Genomic DNA, 27,076 nt, shown 5'->3' on the forward strand with positions numbered 1-27,076 from the left:
AGTACTGATTTTAGAACTTTTCTAACTCCGACATAGTACTGATTCGGTTTTGGAGTCAGTATACTCCCAGTACTGATCGGGTTCCGAAAGTCAGTACCGACGGTCAGTACTGAGTCAGTACCATGTCGGTGTTTAACTCCGTCCTAACTCCGGACATTTCTACTTGGGATTTAGTAATTTACTTCAACTGATAGAACATAGTTTAGAAAAAGTTTATTAATGGATGTTTTGAAGAATTTTAGTTATGGGTATAAATATGAACATGATTTCTAGAAAATTGTAAGAAATCAAAAAAAGTAAATTTTACAAAATTGTTAATTTATATGTACTTTGTTCGAGGATAATTGAATTTTAAAAAATTATCATAAAACAATTCCAAGAATTAGTTTTTTAAAAATATTTTGAGGTAATTTTTTGAAAATAATGTTATTATTTTTCAAAAATATTTAAATATAATTTTTAGAAGCTAATTTTTTCATTAATTTTCAATTTCAAATTTACACTTGAAGATTTTTTATTAAAATTTTTGAGAAATCAATTATTTTCAAAAGGTCCTAGCGGAATTAGAATGAAAATTTTGCCCCTACTTCACAAGTTGGTATCCATCATAAAATTTTTCACCAAGGATAACTTCAAAAAGTGCATTTTTATGGGAGTTATGGAGGGAGAAAGGAAAATAAAAAAATCAATTTTTCTCAAAAACCACTTAACCAATTTTGATAAATTTGAAATATTTTTTATGGACCAATAAATGTTATTTAAAAGAAATTTTTTCAACAAATGTTACATAATACTCATAAAATTTTTTTTTTGAAATTTTGAAGAATTTTTTTTTTTTTGGTCGAATCAAAATTCAACGAAAAAGAAATTCTTGAAGTTACTACTTTGAAATTTTTAGAAAATACTCTTTCAAGTGGATTTTCAAAATAATTTTAAAAAAAATTTTTTTTATACATCAAGAAAACTTTATTTGGATTAAAATTTTTATCTTCTTGAGTTTTTTTTTTGATAAAATTCTTTATACATAAATTTTTTTTTAAATTACCCTTATTGTTCAGTGAAACATTTAAATTTTATCAAAATCGGAAAAGTTGATTTTTAAAAATTGTAATAAGATACTTAAAAAAATATTGAATAAACTTTTACGTCCGAGTTGATTTTTAATTGGAATAGTAGGTAAAAAATTTTTTACGCGAATACATTCGGACAACTGGTTTTTTAATATAAAAATTACTCAAACGTTTCGAAACGTTTTTTTATTTTCAATTAAATTTTACATACGGGTAATTTCAATTATCCGAAATCTTTTTAATTGTATATTTCAAAAATATAATTTGAAAAATTATTCAAAAATAATTTTGGAAAAATTTGACAGTATTTGGAAGAAAAGTCGAATTTTTTTTTAAATAGTCGAAAAAATTATTATACATTAATATTTGATGTCTGTGATATAATATTAGGTACTTCAAAATCACAGCTAATATTACGTATATCCAACGTAATATTACAGTGTTATTAAGACAATATAACATGCTGCTTGGATAGTATTCTCATAACTGATTTTACAAAAAGAATTGTTAAAGATCAATGTAGAAAGTATTTTTTTGATGTATCGAATTTAAAAAAATTGACCTTCCTACAGTAATTTACCATGTAGATTGTAATTTTGTAAGAAAATCCTGACAATTTAGTTTTAATAAATAAAATGTGTGATACTGTGTTGAAAACTGTTAAGCTGTTCTCGAAGAAAACAGAGTTCGCTTGGAAATAGGGGTGGCAGTAAATTAAATACAGCAACAGCGCCGGGGTGTGGCGCATGCGCATGCGTAATGATATCCCTGATACGGAAAAGAAAGGGATGAGAATGAGTTGGGTTGGAATTGTAGATGCTTGCAGAAGTGCTTCGTGCGGCTCATTGTTATTCGTATAAAAATACTTTTTTATCTTCAATTATTCTAAGAAACGTAGCATTCTAATTCTTTGTTATTCACTATAGTAGTAAATTGTAAACAGTTAAAGAGTCATTTTTATTAAAGAGAAACGGATCTTTAGGGTGATATTGATATTAGCACGTTAATTGTTTATTGTATAAAAGAAAATCACAATTTCTAATTGATCATGACTACTGAAACGGAGAAAATTAGTCCACCTGTTGAAGTAAGTGATACTAAGGATATTAAGGAAGTTGAAACAACATTGGAAAACAAGCAGCAAAAGCAGAATTCTGATAATGAGAATACAAAGAAAGAAGAATGCGAAAAAAAGGAAACTTCCGGAGATACGAATGTTGCTTCAGCAAAAGATGTTCCGGTACACAAAAGTGATTTTGAAAAAGATGTAGTGTATTTATACCAGCTTCCACGATCACCTCTCTTACCTTCTGTTTCCCCCTATTGTCTGAAAGTAGAAACATGGTTGCGTCTCAATGGAATAAAATATGAGGTGAGTAACATTACAAAATTTCCTCAAAAACAACAGATTTGACAAACTTTTCTCTAAATCCCCGAAAACGTTTTCACTGAATTTTAAATTTGAACCAATACTTTTTTCGCTCTTCATATTTTACGTGAACCCTTCATAGTTATTTTTCAATTTTTTGTCTAGGAAAAAGCATTTCTGATTCTCTATCAAGTAGCATAGTATGGTCTTACAATACTATCTGAATTTTACTTTTGAATACTGAGGCAATATTACTTGAATATTGATTACGTCCACCACGAATCAATATCGCTATTCCTGACAATATCAAATCTTAAAATACTTAATTAAGTGCAAATATTAAGGCCATTATTGTCTTTCAAGAAATTTTACCTCAAAGCGAACTTAATTAATAGCTACAGCAATTAATTTGTGCTATAGTAATTTTGAAAACTTAATTATTTTCTCCTTGAGGCAATATTATACTTGAAAATTTGAAACAATATTGACCAGAATATGATGGCAGGTTATTATCGAAATTAGGTTTTCTTCCTGGCAATATCACCTCAATATTTCCGGGCAATCTTTGAAATATTGATCTCCAAATTATTGCGGTCAAATGTTGAACTATTTCGATGTAATTAATTGGTACTTTTTATTTACTTAATCTGTTTAAATTATTATTCTCATCTTATTGATTTTTTTTGACCAGTCAAGTAGCAGCAGTATCTGCGTATAAAAATACTCGTCTAATCATTGATTCGGTTTTATCTTAAACTTATCTTATTAATCTTTATTGTTTAAACTAAATTTATTAACTCTATACCTTAATTTGAAAGTAATTTTTTTCTTCCTTGTAAGTTGTTTTCTTATTGTAAATTAAGAGAGTAGAAATAAGTCTTTCAACTTCATAATATAGGATGAAAATTTATTTAATTCCACAAACATAGAAAAAATTGCATTTGGTTTCCCGTGTAATAATAAGACTTTTTCATCTACAGAATATGCGAGATCAAAAACATGGAATTTTTTTAAATTAAATGTTTTGTGCGCAAGTATTTCTTTAAATAAGAACGAAAAATTGAACTGAATTACATTTCAGAAATCAAATTTCAGCTTTATCTCTAAATTAATATACGGTTTTATCAAATTAAATGTATTATTAATTTCAAAATATTGTGGAAAAAATGGAGAAAACACCATTTAAAACAAACTCTACAGATTTGGTGTATTTTTAACACTTTCTATTGAAAATTATTTCATCATTAATCTTATTTTGGGTTGAAAGCATGTGCTTTTAAGGTTTAGGGCAAGTTGAACAAGAATCAGTTTTTCAAAAAGAATTGTTTTGAAAAATTGACATCAATCCTATGTATGCATAAACAATTTGTATTTGAATTATTGTAATAAAATTAAACATTACTATGTAATTTCAGGCCTCGGATTCCTTTTGGATATTGTTACATATTACAAGAAGAGAATAAAAATTTTTTTTTGAGTATTTTTAGTTAATTTTCGCAACTGTAGGTGGCGTCTTTCAAAAAGTACCTTTTCTTCGGGGAGAAAGTTTCCGGGCAACCTATTTTACATAAATTAAAAATTCAAACAGGATTCTCTTCATAAGGGTTTTTCTATCACAGAAAAAACGATATTTTAAGAAACGAATTTTAAGAAACGCCTACTTAAATAGGAGCCATTGGCTCCTATTTAAGTAGAAGCTTATCTTACAATTAGATTACCGTTTTCTCTGTGTAGACAACAAACCTCAAAATAGTTATTTATGATACTTGCAGCAATATTGCCAATATTACTGTAAGTTCAGTTGTAGTGGGGGAACTGTTAAATGAAGTTTTCTAGAAGCTAAAATAAAAAAATGGGATTGTAAATTGTTGTTTAAAAGAAGCTTTATTTCATTGTTTCTCATCAAACAGTCACAAGAATGGGTAAAGTAATTATTTTACGCACAGAAATTTTTTTCCTTTTTTTGCATATTTTTTCAAAAATGTTCCTTAATACCATAAAATTGAGGCTCCGGATCTTAAAAGGGCACTTTCCGCATAGACTTTACATGGTGAAAGTGCCCTTTTAAGATCCGGAGCCTCAATTTTATGGTATTAAGGAACATTTTCAAGGAAAAATGTGTTCTGCTTCGAAGAAACGTACCTAAGAAGCAAACAGTTTCAGGATTATGTTTTTAATTTATGAAGTAAAAATACAAAAAGAGAATTAATTATTATTACTAAGAATTAATTATTAATCTTCAAATATTAGTTGCAGACAAAATATTCAACAGAAACTGATTTCAAATTTACATCATTAAAAATAAACTTCTAATCAAGATAAATGTAGTATAAACATAACCTACAATTCGTTTGCTTCTTATTTACCTTTCTTCGGAGCGCGTCACAAAATAATTTTTTTTTAAATCCTTGACCACAAAGTCCCTTTCATTAAAAATGTTGAAAATAATTAAATTGTCAAAAATTTTAATGAAAAATATCTTCAAGTGTAAATTTAAAAATGAAAATTAATGAAAATCAGATTCTTAAAATTATATTAAAATATTTTTGAAAGTAGCAATTCTCAGAATTTTTCCATTCTAAAGGAAAATCAGGAAGACATTTCACGGGAATATCAAGGGGATCCTGATTATCCCATAAAACTCACTTAACAGAATTATCAGTTTTCGACATATTTGTTATTTCGAATCTATAATTTTAGTCGAATAATTAGTATCAAGAATTATCTAATAGACATAATGCAAGTTGTGTTATTTAAATCGACGATTTGTTCAGAGGTACAAGAGATTAATTACGTTACCTACACATTGAATTTTAATCGAAAGAAACCACAAATTAAAAAATCTTACTAAAATATGAATGTTTAGATATGGTGTTTAGACTTCATCTTATGTTTTCCTTTATAAAGTAAAATTGTTACTGAAAGAGCATTATAAAACTTTTAATCAGCAATGTTAAATAATTAAAAAATTTGTTAATCAGGGAAAATGAGAAATTAGTCAGGGAAAAATCAGGGAATTTTGAAAATTAAATTTTGCTACCACCCTGAAATATCTTAATTTAAAATGTATCTTCATAATAATGCATTTCCAGCATAATTTTTGTAAAAAAAATGTTTAGGTTAACTATAAGTATGGATACATAAATGTAAAACACTTTATGCATCATAGTTTTTATAGATTTCTATAAATTTTTATCCCGTAAAATCCCAGATATGTTTAAAAGAAATTTTATTTGTGTAAATAGTTATCAATTTTGAATTTCAAACTTTAGAAGTGGTTTAGTCGGGTAGGGGTAGTTTTTAAAAAAAATTACTGGTGAACATTTAAATTTCCTTGTATCAGCTCTAAAAATGTAGAGAAAGAATTTTTCTTCGTGCGGTGTAAATTTTTATAAATTTGAAACTTCAATCTCTAGAGGATGGGGATAGTTCTTAAAAATAATAATTAAAAAACTATTTTTGATCCTTTCCATTAGTTTTATAATATATTTATGCAGAGAATTTCATTCCTATAAAGAAAATTCTTATGAATTTTTGAATTTTTATTTTCAAGTTGTAGTTTTGATGTGGAATTAATACCTATGTTGCAATTTGATACTTTTAAGTTAAGAGTGAACTAGAATATTTGTCTCATGAAGGATAAATTCTAAATGTTTACAGGTGAGCCGAAATATGTCAGCTCTGAAGAACAGTCATAAGAATTGTTATGCCCCAGCAATGGCACAGTGTTTTATGGCAGTTTTACAGCAATAAAAGTTTTCTAACGGCACCCTGCACTTTCAAGATACTTCCTTAAGCTACTGCTTTGCAAATTTAAATTGTTAAATCCTGGCTGATGACTCTTAGCCCGATTTAATCTGATACTCTATTTATTACATAAAACAAAATTTATTCAATTATAAATAAACTTTTTTCAAATAGTTTATTCTTAACAAAATACTCCAATTATGCGTTTATAATAACTTTATCATAAGTTATAATATTCTTATAATAGGTAATAATCTAGATTTTTGTTTTTAATTAACATGAGAAGTAAAGGCTCTAAGGGCCAGTTTCACCAACTCCGATTAAAAGTTAATCAATGATTAAATCCTTAACCGAACAATCATGGGCGGTTAAAATGACTTTAATCATTGATTAACTTTTAATCGGAGTTGGCGAAACTGGCCCTAAATATATATCAAAAACCTAATTTACAATTAGTTAAGTAGTCGACCTAAGTGTTCAATTTACCAAATCAACTACCATCATACTCCATAGAATGTTAAACTCTAAATATTTGAACTCCTTTTCTCTCCCTTTCAACTATAATAGGTACCTCTAACACTATTTGACAACCTTTTCTGTATCTTTTATCAGCTCCCATCTTACAATATCAACCTAAATTCTTTTTCTGACCACACTTATCTTACTTCCTTTCCCTCCAGCCACCCACTCTTTTCCTTCTAAAAATGACTTCAATTCTTTCTTTAGTCACGTCTTATCCTCATGGCTCCTCTCCATACTTGTTCCCTGTTACCACCCAATTTTGTTTGTTGTTGCCTTCTTCTGATACGAATCTTTATACCACAGTACTTGAAAATAATCTTTTTCCTTAGCTTTTTTCTCTTTTCAACCTACTTTCGAACATTAAATCATTATATCTTCCCAACTTCTCCTTTTTTCATAAATTCTACTAAAATTTATAAGCCCTTGATCCACATTTTTAAAACTTTTCATCTATAGTTGTATAAGAAATTCAATTATCTCAACTTAAAAATTCAACATAAAAAATTTTGCCAAAAAATAAATTGATGACAAGTATCAATTCAGTTTGATCAAAGCGAATTAAAAACAATTGAAAATATCTAATTATCGCGTACAAAATGTTCATACTTTTAACTTGGTTCTTATTTTGCGCCTATTAAAAAAGATAAGCAAGGAAAAAAATTCTACGTCAAGTACTAGATAATTATATAGAAAAAACGCAAAACATTTCAAATCGGTTTAGAGATTATCGAGAAAATTTATTGGTGCCAATTTAAAAAACGTGGTTTTTAGAAAAACGCATTTGTAGTTTAATAAATCATTATCATGAAATAAAAAATAAAATATTTATGCTGTCGAAATATTGTTGTCAAACGCGTTTTTTTAGTTGTTAAGCAGCTTATGGAACAATACACAGAGAGCAGTTCGGTACACTTTCGGCGGAAGTTTACTCTTCCGGTTATAACTTGGTCATTTATTAAAATATGGGCTTGAAATTTTCATGAGACATTTTTTAGACCTCGAGCTTCAAAAACGTTTTTTTTAAATTGAATCACTGAAATATTCATTATTATCGTTTGATAAATAAAAAGTAGAATATTCAAGCTTTCGTTTGATAAAATTTTTATTAAAATCGGAGGTAACCTGAATTTAAAGTTAAATTACATTTTCAGGAAAGTTTCACGCTAAACATTTATTGAAGTGGGACATTTAAATCTTTACAAAATTTTCACTAAACTTTGCAAGTAAATCTTTAATAAATTTTAAGGAAACGAAAGTTTTGGTGCTGTGTGAGACTTTTAAACTCAATTTTCTATTTAAATTAAATAATTAGAAAAATATATACATTGGAATAGAAGATAATATATTTATTTAAAAGTTGTCTTACATTGGCAGTTATTTCAAAAGGGGGTCGGTTTGAAATGGAATGCCTCATATGTTTAAAATAAAATATCTTTTTTCTATTTAAATCAAATTTCTTCTGGAATTTAGTTTTTTAGTAATGATAATAAAAAATTAATTTTATAATAGAAGCAACAGAGAAAATAACTTCTTTTATTTTTCTTAAAAAACTATTTAACCGAACATGTTGAAAAAATAAATGACTACCGCCTTCTTTTTAATTACCACAGTGTTTTTATATTTAATAAGATATAGGGTAAACGTACCAATTGTCGAGTAAACATAAACTTTGTATTTTATTTAAACATTGTATCACATTGTAAATGCAAAAAGTGATAAATATTTGTTTTCTTGTGCGTTATAAATGTGAAAAATATATTAATATTACATTCACAAACAAATGAGACATTTTAGACAATATTTTTTGGTTATTACCATGGTAACATTGACAAATAGGATACCCTCGGTAATTGGTACACTTACACTATATTGGTTTTCTTATTATCTGTTTTATTTTTTGAATTATTTAAAACTTTAAACAAGTAGAAGGATAAAAAATTTAAACAACTAAAAGTCGCATTTGAATAAAAATAACAATTTTATGGTAGAAAATTGCAATTTTTATTCAAATGCAACTTTTAAATGTTTAAAATTTTAAAAATTTAATTCTTTAGCTTCCACTAAATTTAATTTATCTTTTTCATATAAAATTATTCGAAATCAGGACATTAGACTAACTTTTATAATGAAACTGAATAAGTTGTCAATATTTTCGTTAACATATAAGGTTCTCCATTTTTTTTCTATTAAAGGTAATAAAATTGTGAAAAAATGACACCTAATACAAGAGCTTACGTCAAAGTTTTCTGTTTGATATTATTTAAAAAAAATATTGATTTTTGCACCCTTTTATTAATTTTCCAATTTCTCCGAAGCTAATCAACATTTTTTAATGTTCTTGGACTCATTTTAATGGATATTTAATGTAAAATTCAATTTATTTATCCGTATTTTGATAAATATTTTTCTCACTAGGTGCAAGTCATGAAACTTGGATCAGAAAAATTACAAAAATTATTATTAGTATTAAGATGTCAAAAATGGTTGAATAAAATATGTAAATTTTATAAATTAGGAAAAAATTCAACAAAACTTTCTAATAATGTATTTACTTGATTTTTAAACATTATTTTTTTATTGCAAAAGTTATAATTATCTTCAATTTTCCGAAATTTTATGATCCTACTTTTCCAGCTTGCACATTGTAAGAAAAATATTTACCAAAGTACCAATAAATAAATTTAATTCTACATTGAATAACAATTAGAATGAGTCCAACAGAGTTAAAAATGTTAATTAGCTTCGAAGAAATTGAAAAATTAAGAAAAGGATGTAAAATCAATATTTTTTGTATATCTATTCTTTTCTATGCTTAACGTTTTTTACACTATATTTAATGAAAAAAGGGGTGTCCAGTTATAATTATGGACGGTAGTAATGTTGCTGCAAGGTTTCAGAGTAAGTTTCCAAAATAATTTGTAATTTATTGTTTTTTTTAATTACATTAAACATCATATTGTTTAAATTTGATGAAAAATTAATAAAAAAATAGTTCAAAACTTTTATTCCCAAGCTTGTTGGCTTGTTGCCAAATAACATTACTGCAATATTGCACGATAATGTTGCCGGAAGGTTACCGTGCAATTTTGGGGTAACCTTGCCATATAATGTTGTGGAGGTGGGACATATTAAGCTTTCAATAACATTGCGGCAACATTATCGTGTAACATTGCTAACATAGCGAGGCAACATTGCACAGTGGGAAAAAAGCGACTTATTTTATTCAAAAATTCATCGACAATACAAATTTCAATGGATTTCTATGATTTTTATTTTAAATTTCCTAGAAAGGAATTGTGTCAATTTCTTACAATAACCTTAAAAAATGTCAAAAACTGAGAGAATTAAAGAAACATGGTTGTATAAATTTGTTGCTTATTGCAATTATTCAAAGGCAAACACTACAGAATTTTTTAATTCTGGTTACGAAAATATGGGGTTTAAATTAAAAATTAAAGATTCCATATAGCGCGTAACATTGCAGCAATCTTGCTGCAACCATCACACTAAAAAAAAAGTTTTACTTTCAGCCTATTTTTGAGGCTGAATTTAAGATGTAAACGGAGTCAGCCCCGTTAAACAAGGATAGACTTATGTGAAATACATGGGCTGAATTTAAGGTGTAAACGGAGTCAGACTTTTTTTTTCCTGTGATGTTTCTATAATTCTCTTAGTTATTGACATTTTTTAAGGTTATTTTGAGTAATTGACATGATTTCGTAGTGACATGTTTTAGTCCAATCCTTTTTGAGAATTTTAAAATAAAAATCGTAGAAATCCATTGAAATTTTGAATAAAATATTTTTTTTAATAGAATAAGTCACTTTTTTCCCCACTGCGTGAGTTGTGGAGTTCAACTTGGTTTAGGATAAATGGTTATTCAAATTTTAACATCACTTATAAAATTTTTTTTATAATATTACCCCAATGGGAAATTTACAACTGGCGTAGTACTGCGCCAGCACTGGCAGCACTGGCGGCAAGGCTGAGAGCCAGCACTGGCATAACTCTGGGATGATAACGCCGTCCGGCGCTGCCGAAGTACTGTCTGTCAGTGCTGCCAGACAGCGCTGGCGCAGCACTGGACCAGTGCTGGCTGAGAATATTGCCGCAATAAATGCCGTATTGCTATTAATTAGTCGTAAATTCATAATTATAAATAATTTAACAACAAAATGGTAAATAATATTAATAAATAGTTATTATTCATAAAATATTTCTCTTCTTAAAGAAATTGTATTAAAGATGGAGACTAACAATATGGATATAGTAAATGAAGTAAAAAAAATTGTTTATAACATTTAAAAATTAAATAATAAACAATTACAGTAAGTGTGCATTAGATTTTCATATTTTAGTACCTAACGATTGGAACCTAGAAATATCGCAAACCTATGAAAATAAACAAAATTGCTGACGAGGGGAATCGAACCTACGACCTACGGACTAACAGACTAACGCTCTAACCACTATGCTAACGACACGTGTGTGCAGTAAAATTTTAATATCTCAGTATCATTCAGACATACAATTATTGAGTCAAAGATGAGAAAAAAATAGGGATACGTTAGAAATAATAAATTGAAATAAAATAAATTAAACTAAATTTTTAAAAATTAAATTAAATTACTTTACTTTTATTGCATTTAACATTTTACGTAATTCTTAAATTACGTGGTAATTTTTTAATAATTTTTTATTCATAGTAAGAAGTATAATAGTATTTTAATAGGAACCAAATTATTATTGAGATTAAAGTTTAAATTTTGTTTATAATTTTAATTTGTTTAAATAATTTATTATTTACAAAATTAGACAATTGTGTTAAATTGTTATTATTAAATTTGACAAGAATAAAAAATGAACAACTGAAAAGTAAAATATTAATGTTTTCAATAAATTTATAAACATTTATAAACTTTTTTTATAATTTTTTTCAAGTTTATGTCAAAAAAGCAATGTTGGCAAAGAGCGTTGTGAACAATTTTTCTATACTCAGCCAGCACTTGCCGCCGTGGCTTGTCCAAGCTTTGGCGAAACAAAAATTCTGTACTGCGCCAGCACTGATTGTCGAGGCTCGGCTAGACTACGCCGAACAATCGTCTGAGTACTAAGCCAGTGGTGAACATCGGCACTACACTGGCATTTCCCATTGGGACATTGCCAAGTATTCAAATTCCACAAAGCACTAGAAATTCCCTTATAAAATTTTCAATAACTGAGATTGCGAACATCAGATTATTGACAAAATTCTTGCCAGGGCAGCACCTATTTGCTTATCTTGCTATATTTTATACGAATATAAAATAATTAAAACTTGGAATATTCATAAATACAACCCTTGATGAGCTTCATGTAACATTTTTTTTAAAAAGCCTCCACTAATTTGTGTGAAATTTTGAAAAGAATACATCCAAGCTTGTATTTGTGGATAAAGGCGGAAAATGTATATAATAAAATATTTTAAACAAAAAACTGTACACAGTACATAATTTTAACTAGTAAAATAATTGAGAGGACGACGAACCCGCAGTAGGCAGCTTTCGTCGCTTGGCAACAACCCTTCCACAAGTCAACATATCTACTATTGTAAAAGTCCTTGATGCTGCCACTCGCGCTTTTATTGATCCTCTGGATGCTGGTAAAATACATTTCCAACAATAAGACTGCCGACTATTAAGAAATCTAATAATCATTCTTAATATATTATAATATACTTTAAGGCTGAAATTATTAACAGCTAATTAATTGTATCAAGTAGAAGTTATTATACCAAGAGCATGAATATTATTTTTACTTTTCCCCGACATAGTTTAAAGAATCTTGTATTTTATTTATTTATTTGCTTATTGAATTAAATCCAACAGTCAGAGGATCAATTGTAGGATTATAAATATAAAGAAAATTAAAATTATTCAATACCTATAAGTATGATATATTTATACTCTAGACATGAGATAAATTAATTTAAATTTATTTCATTTTTTAATTTTTGGAGTACTTATATATTTATGAATGATTCTCCAAATAAATTCATTTTGCATGCTCTCATGTTTTTCTCAATAGTTATAATAACTAATGAAATTGTCAATGCATATTTCATTAGTTTATTTTTTTTTAATTTCAATTATTTTCCACATTTTCAATTAGAATTCTTCAAACATACGATTATATTTCAAAATAATTTTTAAAAGTAAACAAATCAAATTCGTTAGAATATAAAATTTATTTCAATGAAATTGTATTTTCGGAAATACAATTATTTTAAAAAAATTTTAATTACATTTTTTCAAGAAACAAATTTTTTTGGAGCTTCTAAATTTAATCACTCAAAATTTCAATACTTTTCGTTAAATAAAAATTTAAAAACTTATTCTTATTTATTTTCCCACAGGAATTGAAATTTCAAATAATTTTAATAAAAAACCTATTGAAATTTAATTATTTCTAAAAATTGCAACTGTAATTCTTCTAAAATTCAATTATTTTTCAAGAATTTTTAAATAAAATTATTCAAAACTTTAAGCATTTTTAAAGAAAAATAATGTAATTAGTAATTTTTTTAAATAAAAATTTTAATACTTTTATACTTTTGCTTAATTTTTAAAGAATTTAATTTAAAAGTCTTTTAAATGTTAATTAATTCCTAAAATTCCTGTTATAACGCTTTAAATATTCAATTATTTTCTAGAATTTTAACTGATTTTTCTTTAAATCAACTTCTATCAGAATTCAACAGCGAGGATTGAATTATTTAAATAAAATAATTTTTATTTTATGAAATAATGTATTTTAAAAAATACAATTATATTTATAAATAATATTTAAAGATGAAAAATTAAAATTTTTTAAAATATAAAATTTATTAATGCAATTTAACAAAATTTCCAATTGTTTCAATTTTTTAGAATTATTTTTGGGAATTGAATGTATATCTTAAATAATTTTAATTACAATTTTTTAAAAACCTTATTTTTTTCAAAATTTTCAATCATTTTTGTTAAAATAAATATTTAAATACTTATTATTCTGCATTGGCTTAAAATTTAATATTTTTTCAATGTAAAACCATTTGAAAATTTTTTTATGAAAATTTGAAATGCAAGTCTTCCAAAATTCAATTATTTTTCAGAATTTTTGAATAATATTCGAATATTATTCGAGATATGTAATTATAAAATCTTAGTCGATTTACATATTTATGGAGAAAATTAATATTTAAATATTATGTTATCATTATTAAACACTAAAGAATCGAATACTATAAATATGAAAATTGAATAATAAATGATAAATTAGTTTAATTAATGTTTACAGTTTAATCAATGAAATTTCGCTAAATTTAAAACTTAAATATACGTCAACGATTCACTATATGAAAATATTTCTACTTCTTCGTATATATAATTAAATCTTGTAAATTTGTTTGAAAATTCTACTTTACATATTTAGTGATTAATTGCTCGTTTACATTTACCCCAACTCCCAGGGGTAATTATAAAATCACGAGTTAATTGTAAACAGAGTGTTATATACGACATAAGCTTACATAATTATACACTTTCTATTATACCTTCGGAAATAGGTTTATGAAAATAAAGTAAAAGTTTTATATTCTAAAGAAACAGTTGTTGAGCATTATTATGTACAAGAATAAATCGAGTTCAAATTAAAAATTAGTAATTATTTTATAAAAAGTAATACAGAAAATGTTTTTAAAAAGAGTTAAATTCATTTTAAGTTTCATCAAATGTATAATATCTTTAGTTAACTGAAGAATAATGAGTAATCGATCGATCTGTGTACAGTAAAAGGGTCAATGGACTTTTCGCAATGTAAACTTTTTAATTACTGAGAATAGTGTGTATAGAGAAAAATTAAACTTTACAAAGTTTATATTTATATTCAAATTATATATTAGTGTAGAATTTTCTTTTGAATATTATACACGGAGAAAAAAATGCTGTTGAATCAATGACATATGGGTTTGATTCATTGAATAGTGTCATAACGGGCTGCCTAACGTATATGCTGTTGTTTTGAAAGCACCGATTCTAATGATTCGATAGTATCACTTTCTTTGAAACAAAAGCATATTTCTTAAATTGACAGCATACTATGTTAATTCGAAGGTGAATCCTTTTGAATCAATAAACAACATTTTTTAATTTAACAGTATATGCTTTTGAGTCAATGACTATAACTTTTAAATTTAAAAGCATCATTTTTATGATTCAAAAATTTGTACTCTTAATTTTTTTAGTTGTTGCTATCGATTGAATAACACCATACTGTTAATTCAATTCTTTTATGTGGTTAAATATATACCAACGATAAATTGAAAAAAGGGAATTTTTGTTCACATGTTTTTTATATACTATAATTAATTCTCACACCTTTAACACAACACTTTTTATACACATCTTTTTTTCAATTTTTCACACTAACATATACATCTTTATTATTATTTTCATTTTTCCCAACGGCTAAACACACACACACACATACACATTCAAACACACTTATCTTTTTTAGTCAGAAAAATAGGCTATTCCCAAGCGGTCACCCATCCATTTAGTAACCGCGACCAACGACGCTTAACTTCCGTGATAGACGAGAACCGCCGCGCTGCAATGTAATACATCCGCTTCTCAACGTTGGGCACTTACTTTGTGGTTAAATACCGTGCTCGAGATTTTTCGCGTATATAAGGGAATTTATATAGGGAATTTATATTTAACTAGTCATTAATTAATTAAAAGAATTTAAATAATACTTTTTTATATTGGAATCTCAAAAACGACAGGTTTAATAAACATATAAATATATGTGGGTAAGTATTTCAATAAATTTAGTACCTGTCAATGTCTCAAAACATAGTGTTCTTATTTTTATAGCATATGCTATAGGCAGTCCGCAATAGCACCACTCATTGAAACGAAAGCATATGCTTTCGTTTTCAGAGCGCGCTTCTTTAGAGCAAACAATTTTTCATTTGATTTAAATTTACACGCATTTTCTTCAAATTTATCTATTAGATGCTTCAAATGAATAATGTCAAAGAAGCAATAAATTATTCTGTTGCTATGTACAGATGAACTATAGAAACAATTTGCACAATATCATTAATTCTACAGTACCGTACTTTTAATTTAAACAGTTTCATTTTTTCATTTTAAGCAATATACTTTTCGATTAATAAATGTGTCATTGAATCAATGACGGGGAATTCAATAGCATGGAGATATTTGATTCAACAGCACTTTTTTTTCAGTGTAAGATATCACAAAATTTAATTGACATAATTTTTAAATATATAGACATTTTTTGAATGGCTATCGAGTTTTTTCATACGTATTAAATAAGTTTTAGAAAGTTGGTATTACTTTTTCAGATACAACCTAAATGCAATTTTGGTTTATTTTTTAACCCTTTCGTGACCCCGGAAAACCCAGACTGTAGATTTTATTTAAACTTTTTATTCGGGGATTTTTAGGGTCGCTGATTACGAATATAAAGTAAGATTTTCAAAATTTTTAAAATTCAAAATGGCGGATCCAATATGGCAGACGTTTTTTTTAAATTACTCAAATTTGCATAAAATTTGATACTTGTGAGTTTTCAGGGTCGCTGATTACGAATCTGACGACAGTTTTTTTGAAATTCAAAATGGCAACCCTGAAAAACCCTGATTAACAAATTTCAAGCGAATATGAGTAATTTTGAAAAAAATGTCCACCAAACTTGAATTTTTTAAATCTGACTCCAAAAATTCGTAATCAGCGATCCCAAAAACAAGAAAACGAAGTGTTTGTTAAAAATTATTCACTAAATGTTAATGATCAATGGCTTTCTGTATCACAAGGAACTATACAAAATCTATTATTAATTCTATTTTTTATGATTAATTAATGAAGCAAACTTTTTAACTTTCAGAACGTAGATCATAAACTCAAATATCGCTCAAAAAAGGGACGCTTGCCATTTGTTGAACTGAATGGAGAGGAAATTGCTGACAGCGCCATTATTTTAGAAGAATTAAGACAGAAATTCGAAAAGGATTTGGATGCTACTCTGACAAATGAACAAAAATGTGTATCTCATGCTCTAATACGAATGATAGAAAACCATCTAGTTTGGGTTATCACATATTGGCGTACAAAAAATTTGGATCTAGTGTTGAAGGGTTACAATCTCAACTTGCAGCAAATCCTAGGTTCACGAATACCTAATGGAATATTAAATTTCTTCTTTAAAATTACACTTGGGCGCAAGGTAAGATTAAAATCTTTCTAATTATAAACGTTCATTATTTTTAGTTGCATTTTTCTCATGTTTATAATTTACGGTGGTATTTATAATGTTCAAGAACCTTCACCATAGAATATGCAAAAGAAAATTTACTTTGCTACTACAGGGTTGCCACAGAAATTTAATTTTGTTTTTCTCTGACTTTTCCTTGATTTACAGACAAAATTTTTATTTTTTCCATGACTCTAAAGAATATTTTGATTCACTCTAAAAATTATTAGATGCTCAGAAAACTATCTAACTAACTATATCTATCTAACTATCTATCTATAAATTTTTCCAAAAAATTAATTCTACAGAATTGTTAGATAAAAGTATGAAAAATTTAAATATTCAAAGATTTTAATTTGAAACTTTTTGAAATTCATTTATTGAATTTTGCGTTGTAATCGAAAAACTAAGTCGAAAGCGCATTTAAAGCATTTTGTTTCAAAACTGCTACATAATTCAAAGTTTGTTTTTAAAGCAGGTCGGGAACGGGCATGTAAACGTTCGAGCAGCACGTTAGTTAGAATAGAAATGTATTCAGATAAAACGCACTACTCAAACGTTTCCTTGCCCATTTTGGACTACCCTTCAATTGAGCCGAACCAAAACGAGCTTTAGCTTTTTCAGTATATCAGTACTCGACTACTTTCAAGTGCTACACTAATTGTAAGAGATTTTTTTCTTTCAAAATTTATTACAGGTGTTGTTTTATTTTACGGACGTAAAGGAAAAGTTCATGTGAACTCGTGTCTTCTTTACTAATTTATCAGTTATTGTATGATACATACTTTGGAAAAATAAGTTCTTAATTGTTTTGTTATTCAAAATATGTGAATTTTGAAAAAACAGGTTTTTGTATTTATGTAATGCGCGACTACCATTAATGTCAGAGATTTTTTTCATAAAAATTTCCATAACGCAATAACTTTAAAAGTTACTAACTGATCCTTATAAGCTTTTTTGGAACAAGTTTTTTACGACTTATAAATGAAAATGCAGTCTCGCTTTTGCGAACTCAATTCAACCAAATGTGTTTAAAAGGTCTGTGAAGCTGGCTCAATCTCTTCCGCTGGCCAGATCAATACAAAAAACGCGTTAAAATCGTAAAAAAAATATTTATCAATATCCTATAATTTAGCGCCCAATTTAGCGCTTAAATTTGAAGGATTTTCGATTTTTGGAACAAGTGGTAAGGGTAGTTTTTTTTACCAAAGGTTGGAGCCCAATAAATGGTTAGGGTATTTTTGAAGAGCCCAAAAATAATTAAGCTATTTGCCTTAAAATAAAAGAAAAAAGTGGAATTTTAAGAATTTTTTATTTTTAGTACAAATGGTAAGGGTAGTTTCTTTGACTAAAGGGTGAAGCATAAAAAGCGAGTTAAGTGTTTTTGAAGAGCCCAAAAATAAAAAAGCAATTTGCTTTAAAATAGAAGAAAAATGTTGAACTTTAAGGGTGCAGTCCCATGCTGAGCAGAAAACAGAATGCAAAGCAGAATTTCGTGAGTGCAAGAGAGATAGTCAGATATCACTATCCTTTCCACTCTCACGAAATTCTGCTTTGCATTGTGTTTTCTGCTCAACATGGGACCGTACCCTAAGAATTTTCGATTTTTGTCGCTGGTGGTAAGGGTAATTTTTTTTTACCAAAGGTTGAAGCATAAAAAAGGAGTAAAGTATTTTTGAAGAGCCCAAAAATAATTAAGTTACTTGCTTTAAAATAAAGGGAAAATGTTGAATTTGAAGAATTTTCGATTTTTAGTACAAATAAAAAAATAATTAAGCTACTTGCCACAGTAAATTGTGAGGTATCAAAACGCGTTGCAGATTAAATTAACACCAAAAAAGATTAAAATAATCCATTTTGGACTTTAACCAAGACTAATACTTGGACTTGACCAAGACTTTGACTAAGACTCGCACTTCACCTTGGTCTAAACTTTATCTCATACTTTATTTATTGGGTCTAAATCTCCAATTGGTGTTTCTGACAAATGTTTGGCTTCCGAATTCAAACAGTGTCTGACAGTAGTTTCTTGAAAATCAAGAGATATAAGCTTGATGTGATTTCTTAAACTAATAAGAAACATCCTTATTGAAAAATAAGAAAATATAAACAGAAATATTTGTATGTTGAAGAATATTTGAGAATAATAATTATTGTAAATGTCAAACAGTGTGCTCTTCTAAATACACATAGTTAAATTATTTTCAGGGTGCAAGAAAAGTAAAGGCTCATGGAATAGGAGAATTTAGTTTTGATCAAGTGGTCAATTTTGGCAATGAGGATCTGAAGGCACTTAGTGATGTTCTTGCCGACAAACCATTCTTTTTTGGAGATGAACCAACAATGGTAAGGATATAATATAATATTTACATTAATAGCCAATTATATAGCTCAGGTAGTGAAACCTCGGTGCTCGCTAAAGCCCCGGTGTTTTCACTGCGATCAAGACACAGCAGTAGTTCTGCAACTTTTCAAATGAAAAGCTGATTTTGTCCGGACAATTTCAAATTTTGGTACAAGTTCATCACTTCAATATTCATATACAAATTCCCAAAAGAGAAATTGAAACAGTGCAAATGTACATGAGATCATACATCATCACTATATTATAAAAGATTTTCTCATATAGGAACTTGTACTGCCTTGTAATTTGAAAACGGCAGCGAGTGACATTGTCGCTTAGGTCGCAATCTCTATTGTGTAAACGATGTATGAATTTAAATAAATTAAACTTTCTGCTTAACGTCAGTAGAATCTGACACTTTTAACATAAACATAAAATTTAAAAACTTTAATGAATAAATTTCGCCGTTAGACGTCAATTCATTTTCTAGTCAAATTTAAAAACTAACCAAATTTCACAAAACAACACCTCTGAGACTCTCTTGCTCGTCAGAGGGAATTCCGCCTGGACAAGACTGGCAAATAGTTTTCCTATTACGTCGTAATGTGACCTACCTTCTTAACATTTTAGTTTCTCGTTTTAAATAAGAAATTCCGAAGAAATCTTATTTAGGATGAGGATAAGGGTCAATAAATGTTAGATGTTGATTATTAAATTAAGTTACAAATAGGTTTTCTTGAATGTCAGAGATAATATTGAGAACTCGTGAAAGAGAACCAGTTTCTATTTAGACCAACAAACCACTTTTAAAAATTCGGTGTTTATTAGTTGTATAGAAAATCAGAAAAATGTAGTAAAGAAGTTTATGATCAATTTACCTTTATTGCATTTGTTAGAAGACCGAAACCCATTTTTAGATAATGCGTCTGAGGTCAGTGTAGATGTAGTAAGCGCAGCACCTTTCTACTCGGCTGCTGATTGACACAAGTCACACTCGACAGGAATTACTTTGCACTGAAAATGTTGCGGAGATTTCGGTACTGGACCAAACGTTGGCGAATATAGATCACGCATTATAACTGCTTGACCAACTCTTGCAGATCACTAAGAACTCTTAGAACCGGTTCCAAAACTTTTTTTTTAACCTATGAGTTTGAGTCGCTTGGCATAAGAAACAGCATGGGCTCTTCTTAAAATCGGCTACCTTGTGGTCGGTTTTTCCGCACTTGAAGCACACAGCCAACCTATCTACTGCTTGGAAATCTCAACCTATATGGGCGTAGTCAAGGCACCTATGACACCTTGTGACCATAACTCTATTCCTCACTGGACAAGACAAAACGCCAACCCTTATGTGGTCGAGTTTATATACATTTTAGCTTTTCTACATCTTCCTGTCTGGTTACTACAATAGCGAGCTTGACACCTCGCTTATTAGGTTCTAGGACCGTTACTTTTATGTTTCCTACTGGCATTGTTGAAACTCTATCCAGGACCTCCTGGACATCTGTTGGTTCTGTAAGATAATCAAAATCGTGGATCTCCAAAGTTGTTGGCCGGTCCACAATCTGCACCTTACCCAAGTCACCTATCACCCTTGTCACCTCATTGGTGAACGCTTGCTTATCAGAAGAACCTACAAGATTGATAAAGAGGTCTTCCCACTTGGTGGGTCTAGCTGCCACACAAATTGTATGGCTATTTTCTGGGTTTACCTCCTCACGGATTTTTTCCAGAACTGCTGCGAACCAATTTTTGGTAGAACCTTTTGTCTACTTTTTTGCAGCTGCGTGCTTGTTCTTGATCTCCTGTATGAACTGTTATGCTTTTAGTCCGTCCTTGATCGTCATATTGACGTTTTTCTGGACATCCTTCCTCTATTTTTCGAATACAAGCTGCTTCCACCTCCAGCAGCTTTATAGTTTGGTCTCGGTCTCTATTGCAGCAAGCAATGTCTTTAGCTTTAAAAGCATAAGGCACTAATTAGTTTTAAATTTGCCCGAGGAGATCGCGCTCAACAATCTTAATAATTAATTTTAGAATTTAATAAATACTCTTCGTATGTAAAATGGATAATTTTGTTGTTTTACAGCTAGATGTTGTGGCCTTCGCAAATTTAGCACAAATTTTATACATTCATAAGGATATTCGTTTTCCTTTGAGAGACTTCGTTCAGGATAAATGTCCAAATCTAGTAGGACATTGTTCACGAATGAAAGAACGCTGCTTCACAGATTGGGACGAGATTTGCACTTCATTAGCAATGAACACGCATTTACCAAAGGAACTAAAGAGTGTTAACAAGGAGAACAAAGAAGACGCTAAGGAATCGAAAGAATCAACAGAAGAAAAGGAAGGAGACAAGGAGAAATCTGATAAAGAAGAGAAAGACATTGAGAAGGAAAAGGAAATCGATGGTAATAAGAAGGATGAAAAATAAAAAGCAATAAGTCTGTGTTATTCTAAGCAAAATGACAATTTTTAAGCTTATTTTGTAGAAAAAGAGAATGTATGTTAAGAAAAAGGGAACAGATAGGGATTTTTTCGTCTAATAAACATGTGTATCAGTCGTGAAACCACTGGCATCAGAATCTTTCTTCTCTTTTTACCTTCATACAAATATCAGTATTTATATCTAAATAAAAAATGATTACATAGTAACTAGTATAGATATTGCATAAACTTTACTTATCTAGGAGTCAACCACACAAGCAACGAGAACATAAATATACCCAAAGAAGATTCTTCTCCGTCTGGATAAAGAAGTTTAAAACTACCAGTGGAGATTCATCATCTTTGGAATCTAAAATTGAAAGCAATATTTAAGTACATTTTCTTAAACGTTGACATCTGCCAATGGATAAATTTGATATGTTTTTAAATCATGTCAAAAATGAAGTCTTTATAACATGAATATCACAGCAATTTGTAGAAAATTTTTAACAAAAGTAAAACCTTTTTATTAAAAAATATGTATTATACTAAGTATATAATTAAACATTTAACACAGGTTATCAACATTTAATGTGCAGTCGTAGGTGTCATAAATATGTACTGCCAAGAGAATGAATTCTGAATTTTGTCACTCGATGGGCGCATTGCAATGCTCTCTTGTAACAATTACTGCAAAATATTTTGCTACTATATTGTTTAAATGGTCAAATTTTCATTATTGCTGTTGTTTCACAATTGCCAAAATAGCAAAATATTTTAAGGGGACGTCTAAATTTCGTGATGCGTCTCAAGCGATTTTAACGATGGACAAATTTTCGCCCATGTCGAGCATCTAGTCTAGTAAAAGTAACTACGAAGAACTATTATTTGTGAATATTTAGGTCACAAAACATCTTGAAACTTAGATACTTTGGCTTCAAGAAAATAAGACATTTAAGTTTTCCGTGAAAGCTGCTAATTCCAAACATGAATTTCAGAATACTAATATTATTTTCTTTTAATTCCTAGAAGAATAATAAAGTTTGGAAAGTTATTTTGTTTTCAAACTTCTTGATTAAAGTTTATATGAAACTTTATATAAAATAAAACGAAGTTTGCGGACTGTAACTAACATTATTTAAGAATAAGGTAATTTTAGACCACTTTTGTACCCATGTGATAATATAAAATTTACTGATTTTTTAAATAATTTCAAGAACTATGTACCAAGAAGTAGAAAAATTTTTTGGAAAACTTAAAAATCTCACATAAGCCTACATCTGAGTCTTCAAATATTTTATGACATATTTCACTTATAACACATTTCTGGATAGTTTTAACTGATTTATTATTCAGTATAGCTTTAAAAAAATAAATGTACAAAAATTGTTTTTTTTTATATTTTAAAATTTAGGCGTCCCATTATTTAAGTTTACTTTGTACTACGAAAAATTTATAAAATACTGTTTGTAATATTTATCTGTAAACGCAAGTTGAAATACAAATATTTGCGGCTTACATGGGCTTTTATTTAGATTAATCAATATAATTTATTAAGAACAAAAAATATACTTACAGCCATGCTTCACAGGTAAGAAATTCTGCATTTTTTTCGTATTTTTAGAAGAAGTTATTTTCCAAGTGCTATGAATGTATGAGTTAAGATTTAACTTTTAAAGTATGCAAAAAATTCACGCTTTGTATTTTCTCGGTCTGTCAGACCGATATTTCCTTCTAATGTTCTTCTATAGTTATTTTATATAGTTTGTAAACGGCTAGTGATTTTGATAAGAAGTTTGTTGATGTTTTACAGAAAAGTTGACTACATTTTTTAGTTAATTTATACAATTTTATTTTTAACTAAAAATTAATAATAATTAATGTCTACTTAATTTAATAAAATTAAAACTCACATTTAGTTAACCTCTCTACGGTTTAACCCGCGAGTATACTCAGGGTGTATCTTTCATTTATTTATTTTAAAAAATTTAATTCGAGAGTCATATAAATAAAACACCAAGTGTAACTTGAAGCTAAAGACTCAAAAAATAATTTTTCATCTCCTATACTGATTATCGGCTGTGAATATATTATCATTTATCATTTTATCTATAAAACACACAGGTTACACAGGTTTTTTTCACAGGTTGTAATAATTATTCGTAAATATCAACTTTGATTTAAGAAAAAATCCATAACAAAGAATCTGAAAGAATCGGAACAAAAAAGATTAAACTATAAAGTTACCAACGTTTACGTCCACGAAATTATTGGATTTAAAGTCTGCTTCGGATGTGAAATAATAATTTTTTGTCTGAAAATAATAATTAACTTTTTTTTATCAAAAATTATAATATCAGGCTTCGCACTCATCTATCTATTTACTACTTTTTTACGTTATGCTACTGTTTGGGTACTTTTTTTAGAATTCAACCACTAAAAGCTACTATTTCTGTTTTTTAGAATTTCCACTACTTTAAATTCGCATATACTAGAAATCAAAAAACTATTTTCAAATATTATAATCAAATTCTTTAAAACAATTCAATTATTTTAAAAAAATATTCGAAATTCAATGATTTTTAATATCTACAGTATTTTCATAAAATTTCGCAAAAGAATTTAATTCAAATTCATCCAAAAATCTTCTTCAAAAATTAATTATTTTCAAAAATTTCAATAAAATTCTTGTCAAAATTTCAATTATTCTTAAAAATTTTCCTCAATTCAATGATTTTTTAAATCTAGGGTGAATGTGGGTATTACCGTGCACGGAAAAAATAAATTTAGCAGATTTTACAAAACTGTTACGGAATAGCGGGTACAGCTTTTTACGAAACTGAGTTTTATAAAATGTAAGGAATATTTCAGGATATATAAAGACATAAAGTTCCGAATTTTCGTAGTTTATACTGAATATGTTTTAAGTTTATCCTGAAATATTCCTTACATTTTACAAAACTCAGTTTCGTAAAAAGCTGTATCCGCTACTCCGTAACAGTCTCGTAAAATCTGCTAAATTTATTTTTTCCGTGTGGGTGCGTGAGTTACCGTGGTTTCGCTATTTTTGGCAAATTTTATCATTTATGTTCCAATTTGTTGACCCATAAAATTCAGATAGTTACTTTAATATTGTACGTGTTTAATAAATAAAAAGTTATTGTTATTTAACTTACATTTCTCGTTTAAAAAAATTATAAATCTCGTAGGTGCGGAAAGTTTGATAAATTGCTCATTGTAATGCAAAAATACAGTTTTATATAAATCGCTTTTTTTATTATTAATACTTTTAAACATTATTGTTAATTTTTGTATATTCGATTAATTAATGTATTTTTAAAGTCAAAACTTCGTGGTAAATTAAGATTCAACGTATTTTAATTTTTATTTTATCAACACGGTAATTGGATAACGTTTTGAACTTGTGCGCCAAATACCGTGGGTCGTTATTATCATTAAAAATAATATATGTAAAGTGATAAATCGTGATTTTCAAGTTAATGGAAAACCGCAGGAATTAAAAAATAATTTCAAAATCATTTAGACCAAATACTATTATTGTTATTTTAATAATAATTATACTATTTTCATAAAAAATATATAATTAAATTTTATTAGGTACTAAATAAATCACTAAATACAGTTATTAATAGATTTATAACGAATTCTGTGATTATTATTAGTATCTGCTAAAATATAAGAATATTTAAATTTATTGTTAAATTAATAGACCATTGTTTCAAATTTGTTTAATTTCATTCAACCGTTTGCGAATTCTATACAAGTTGAAATTTTCGCGGTATAAGGCACACGGTAACTAGATCATCCACGGTATTCCGATCATGAAGCTTTGAGCACCACGGTAATTCCTGCACTTACATTATTTTCAAAAATATTTATTATTTAATAAAATATACGCTCTACGACATTCTTAATTTTTTTATTATATCAAATAAACCCAATGGGAAATTAACCATTGGCGCAATAATGGTCCTATATTGGGAGCCAGCAGTACCAATGATGGTGCAATAATAGCAACCAATATTGGGCCACTATTGCCAGAGTCTTGGGATGATCACGACTTTGCCAAGCATTGGCAGCCAATATTGGATCACTATTGGCTGCCAAGACAAATGCCGGACTTTCCAAGCGTTGGATATTCATTGGCAACAAAGATTGGACCAATATTAGTGACCAATTAATTACCAATGCTTTAAAATTAAATTAATGCTTGGTTATTTATTGGTTACCAATACTGAACCAACGTTTGAAATCAATATTTTACAAATACCAACATATAGCAAAAATTTAAAAAAAAAAAAAAATTAAATTACTAATCTAAACCTAAAGAAAGAAAAATAATTAATTTAATTAGAACACTCTGTTAAAAACAGAATGTGATAAAAATCAGACAAAGATAATATTTGTTTAAGTTTGAGAATGCAAGCGTCTCTTCTTATATAGAACTGGTCAGAATTTTATGTGTGGTTATACTTTCCGGAGGCTCAATGTTAATCAAATTACTCGACAAATGTAATTATTCTTAAAATTCATCAAAACATTCAATTATTCAATAAATTATTTATTTTTGTATTTAAATAATTGAATTCTCGTGGAATTTTGTAATAAAAGTTGATTTAAAAATGAATAATTTCAGTTAAAATTTTAGATATAATATATATATATGTGACGCTCCACGAGAAAAGGGACCTTATTTACTCTTGTCATAAGGTCCCTTTTCTCGTGGAGCGTCACATATATTGAATATTGAAAGCATTATAACGGAGATTTTTAGAAAGGATAGAATTTTGAAAAGCTTTCAAATTAAAATCTTTGAAAATCTGAAGTTTTCATACTTTTAACTATAATAATTCTGTAGAATTAATTTTTTTTGAAATAATTTCAAGATTTTATTCTCTAGTATATATTATTTAATTGAAGAATTTCCAAGTAATCGAAATTTCGTGTAAAATTGATTTGTAAACAAAGGAATTTGAAAATTTTCGAACAACTTTTTCAGTAATGATTAAAAATAAAAAAATATTTACCTATATTTATAAAAAAAAATGAATTTTAGTTAAAAATTCTTGAAAAGAACATAACATTGAATTGAAATAATGAAAATAATTTGGAAGATGTTATATAGTAACAATATTCTTATAATATAAAATAATGATTAATTTTTTCATTAAAAAAAATAATTTTTTAAAAATATGTAAAACACAAATTGAAAATAATAGTAGAAAAATTATCGTTGTTTCGGATACATAAATTAACTCTTTTGAAACA

General features: G+C 27.8%; 1 protein-coding gene across 2 annotated transcripts; it reads left to right on the plus strand.

Annotated features, from left to right (window-relative positions):
* The first annotated feature begins 1,405 nt into the window (after positions 1-1,405).
* Positions 1,406-22,781, plus strand: LOC122506309 (failed axon connections). Of its 2 annotated transcripts, none has more exons than XM_043618426.1 (4): positions 1,406-2,442; positions 16,645-16,983; positions 19,219-19,356; positions 21,447-22,781. In XM_043618426.1, the coding sequence occupies exons 1-4, from the start codon at positions 2,119-2,121 to the stop codon at positions 21,792-21,794; spliced, it is 1,149 nt and encodes a 382-aa protein (XP_043474361.1). In that variant the 5' UTR covers positions 1,406-2,118; the 3' UTR covers positions 21,795-22,781. The 2 variants fall into 2 exon arrangements, with proteins under 2 accessions (XP_043474361.1, XP_043474366.1); XM_043618431.1 differs by lacking the exon at positions 1,406-2,442 and adding an exon at positions 9,475-9,606.
* The last annotated feature ends 4,295 nt before the right edge of the window (positions 22,782-27,076 follow it).

This window comes from Leptopilina heterotoma, unplaced genomic scaffold (genome assembly GCF_015476425.1).
Source record: "Leptopilina heterotoma isolate Lh14 unplaced genomic scaffold, ASM1547642v1 Lhet_113, whole genome shotgun sequence".
NCBI lineage: Eukaryota > Metazoa > Arthropoda > Insecta > Hymenoptera > Figitidae > Leptopilina > Leptopilina heterotoma.